We start from the raw sequence: 3,982 nt of genomic DNA, 5'->3' as shown, positions 1-3,982 counted from the left end.
ATATCTGAGGTTCCTCATCTGCTCTTTGAGTGTCCCGTTTGGTGTTTTTCACCTGCGAGCCCCCACCCCCTAGTTTTCTCAAGGTCAATTTCAATGGATGCGTCCTAGAGGGAGGTAGGAGAGGTGGGGCAGGCTTTATTGTCAGGGGTCCGGACTCCAGGGTGATTACTGCTAGGGATTGCCACTTGTTTAATACCTTGTGCCGAAAGCGGAGCTGAGATCGGTCTGTGCGGGATTGTGCTATATTCGGCGTGCTTTGCAGGAGAGAGAAGTCTTTTTGGAGGGTAATTCTGCGACGGTCATTGGATGGATCCTGCAGAGGTTCTAGGAGGGTCGGTGATTACCATCTGCTGCTGAGAGATATCCAGGCTATGGTTTGTGGTGAGATGATGCTTCAGGCAAAGCACGTGTTTAGGGAGGCCAATGGTGCTGCAGATTGGGTGGCCTCTTTTGTTGCCGACCACTCGAGGGACCATTTTTGGGTTGGAGAGGCGGAATTACCCAGTGCACTCCGTGATGTACTATTTTTTGATTTACTTTGTTGTATCCGTACACGTTATGTATGATACTTTTGCTTAAAAAAATAAATAAAAAAATAAAAATAAAAAATAAAAAAAAACCGACATGGCTTTACGGTCGCCCGGCTGCAACTTAAAAACAAGGCTCTCACCCTATCGGGCCCCCTAATTCGTCCGCCTCCCACCAGAGAGCTGATTAGGGTTTCCTCCAAACCCTAGTCCCCTCTTTGGCCGGCCCAAATCGATACCCCATCCGATCTCCGGCGTCCATGGCAAAACGGGAGAGCGCCAAGCTCGAGGAGGAGGGGGCGAAGGTATGCATCAACGAGGCCCTCACCGACGACGAGCTCCGGGCGGTGTTGGCGAGGCTGGACAGGGAGGAGGAGAAGGACACTTTTGGCCTCGTGTGCAAGCGGTGGTTCCGGCTGCAGAGCTCCGAGCGGCGCCGCCTTCGGGCCCGCGCGGGCCCCGCCATGCTCCGCCGCATGGCCGACCGCTTCTCCGGCCTCGTCGAGCTCGACCTCTCCCAGTCCGCCTCCCGCTCCTTCTACCCCGGCGTCACCGATTCTGATCTCTCCGTAATAGCAGCCGGGTTCCGGGTCTTGCGAGTTCTTAATCTCCAGAATTGTAAAGGTGAGATCTTTACGGGGAAATAGTCAATTTTTCTTTCTTCTCTCTTCGATTCTGTCATGTTTTTCAGCTTGTTTTGTTTCTTGGAAGATAATTTTGACTGAATTTAAGAATATTGTGTTGTTGTTGATTTCGTTGGTTTGTTGGGTGCTAAGAAAATGGGGTTCATTTTTACTGATATATGGCCTGATACCTGTTCTTAGGCTTTGGACTCCTTTTTTTATAAAATCATTTAATTTTTGATTTGGTTTATAGGTTTCCTAGTTAGTGATGATGGTGATATGATCTGGTGGAAATTTGCTTTTTTATTTTTTGGTCAGAACTCAGAACACACAGTTATGGACTTCGTCAGAACTCAGAATCAAAACTCGGTTATAGACTTCTGACTCTATTTAAGAAAGATAATAATATTGTTTTCAAAGTTACTCCATTATAATATTGTCTTGGTAGAAAAGACGAGAATTTGATTTAATTGTTGTATGGTGTTGGTTGTGTTTTGTTTGTATATGGTTTGAATATTTGTTGTTGGTTGTCGTTAATTATTTAAATTGAAATGATGCAACATGCGGTAGTTGTCAGAATTATGAGATGAAATTTATTCTTTGCTTTCTGGGATTAGCTGTATGGAAAATTTATTGTTTTTGGTTAGGCTCTGAAATCTGGAACTCTTCTTTGGTTGTTGGTGTAATTTTGTAAAAGTATATTGCCCCCAATGAGATTTTTAAACTGTAGCTCGTTCATTAAGTTTTAAACTTCACAGTCTATTTAGACAGTAAAATGTTTTTTCAGAGGGAATAAGTCTTCCTGAGTGATTAGAATTTAATCAAACAATTCAGTGTGAGGTATTTTTTTTATTGATTTTTCCCATGAGAATTACTTTCATAAAACTTTTGTTCTCTGCTTAGTAAAGGGATAGCAGTTATTTGTGTAAAGGCAGGATATTCTATTTTTATTCCATGAAATTTCATTTTCAAGGACCACATTGCTTCATCGTACTATTTGAGAAACTCTCTCTCTCTTTTAGTTGCTACATTTGTTTGATTGTGGTATGGAACAAGTTACCATGAACTGCATCTGTCCTACATTGCTAATGAGCAAATACTCTTCGAGGAGAATTCATATTCTGACCATGTAAGCCAATATTTTTTTAGTAAAAAACTTAGGAGAATAAATTCTTTATGCAGGCCGAATATTTAGTTATATTCATGAATTGGTCTTGTCATGGTTTTGGGGAACTGGTTATCATGCATTTCATCTCAGATAAAAATCATGTGTGTGCCGTTGGACAGGTGTTACTGATTCCGGGATGCTAATTCTGGGAAATGGCCTTCCAACGCTCCAATCCTTGGACATTTCGCACTGCAGAAAACTTACAGACAAGGGATTGACAGCTGTTGCACTGGGTTGTTGCAATTTGAGAAGGTTCCACCTTGCTGGCTGCAAGTCCATCACAGATGATCTACTGCAAGCTTTATCCAGGACCTGCTCTCACCTAGAAGAGCTGGGATTAGCAGGTTGCAACAGCATAACCGACTCCGGGCTCTCATTTCTTGCTAATGGCTGTCATTTTATTAAATATTTAGATGTTAGTAAATGCAGCAAGATTAGTGATGTTGGAGTTTCAAGAGTTGCTGAGGTCTCTTCATCATATCTGAAGACCCTAAAGCTGTTGGATTGCTACAAAGTTGGTGATAAATCCATATTTACCTTGGCTGACTCCTGCCATAACCTTGAGACCCTGGTTATTGGTGGATGTCATGATGTTTCTGATGAGTCAATGAAATCCTTAGCGCTTGCCTGTGTTAACAGCCTGAAGAACTTGCGAATGGATTGGTGTTTAAACGTCACCGACTTATCCTTGAACTGCTTGCTGTCAAATTGTAGATATCTTATGGCTCTTGATATTGGGTGCTGTGATAAAGTAACAGATTCGGCATTTCAGGCGCTAGGAATGGGAGGCTTTGAGTCAGATTTGAAAGTTTTGAAGGCCAGTAACTGCCTAAGGATCACAGTTACAGGAGTAGGCACAATATTGCAGTACTGCAGGTCCATGGAGTATCTTGACTTACGGTCCTGTCCAAATGTTACAAGGCTTGGTTGTGAGCAAGCTGGTTTACAGTTTCCTGAACGCTGTAAAACGAACTTTGATGGCAGCTTATCAGAGAGTGATGCTATGGTTGACATGTTTTTTTGAAGGCAGACCAGAATAACGGAAGGCCCCTTGTTGATAGTTGCTCCATTGACATTGTCATGTCATAACCAGCAGCCAATTGTTAGCAACCAAGATAAAGTACATTGTTGGGTGCTGTGAATTTGTATCATGTTTGCTTGATATCTATTGCTTGTAAATCTTTTGATATCTGTATCACCAGAGTTGTGTTAATATGTTGATATTTTCCCAGCCAACTCCTGTTTTTGATGATCTGTTACTTGGAGGATGTCAGAATAAATGAGAGTAAACTGAGTGGCTCTACCTGACATATGCACATCATGCTTTAGAATTGAAGGTCATCGCCCGATTTCTACATCCTACATGCAGGAGAGACGAGCTGTTTTAATGGGATGCAGTGTGCCTGGATCCAATATATTTTTTGACAAGCAGACTCTGTTTAACTCTCGGCATGATCTGTTTCTCAAGATGTGTTTTCTGATCCACAATGAGCAAGATTTTGTCCAGTCTTGGATCTTGGTATGCATAAAAAGACAAGAAAAATGCTAGATATCATCTGTTGTATCACTGCTCGGATTTTGGTTCCATGTGGAAGTTGGTGATCGGCAGAGCAATGCATGCGAAGTTGGTGATCGGCGGAGCATTGCTTCTCGATTAACACCAT

General features: G+C 42.5%; 1 protein-coding gene across 1 annotated transcript; it reads left to right on the top strand.

Annotated features, from left to right (window-relative positions):
• Positions 1 to 674: 674 nt before the first annotated feature.
• On the top strand, positions 675 to 3,630 carry LOC103698098 (F-box/LRR-repeat protein 3-like). The gene is made up of 2 exons (XM_039117959.1): positions 675 to 1,151; positions 2,438 to 3,630. Exons 1-2 carry the CDS (start codon positions 788 to 790, stop codon positions 3,340 to 3,342), a joined length of 1,269 nt encoding a protein of 422 aa, XP_038973887.1. The 5' UTR covers positions 675 to 787; the 3' UTR covers positions 3,343 to 3,630.
• Positions 3,631 to 3,982: the final 352 nt, after the last annotated feature.

Source organism: Phoenix dactylifera, unplaced genomic scaffold (genome assembly GCF_009389715.1).
Source record: "Phoenix dactylifera cultivar Barhee BC4 unplaced genomic scaffold, palm_55x_up_171113_PBpolish2nd_filt_p 000292F, whole genome shotgun sequence".
In the NCBI taxonomy this organism is placed as follows: Eukaryota; Viridiplantae; Streptophyta; class Magnoliopsida; order Arecales; family Arecaceae; genus Phoenix; species Phoenix dactylifera.
This window is presented reverse-complemented; position numbering and strand designations above follow the sequence as displayed.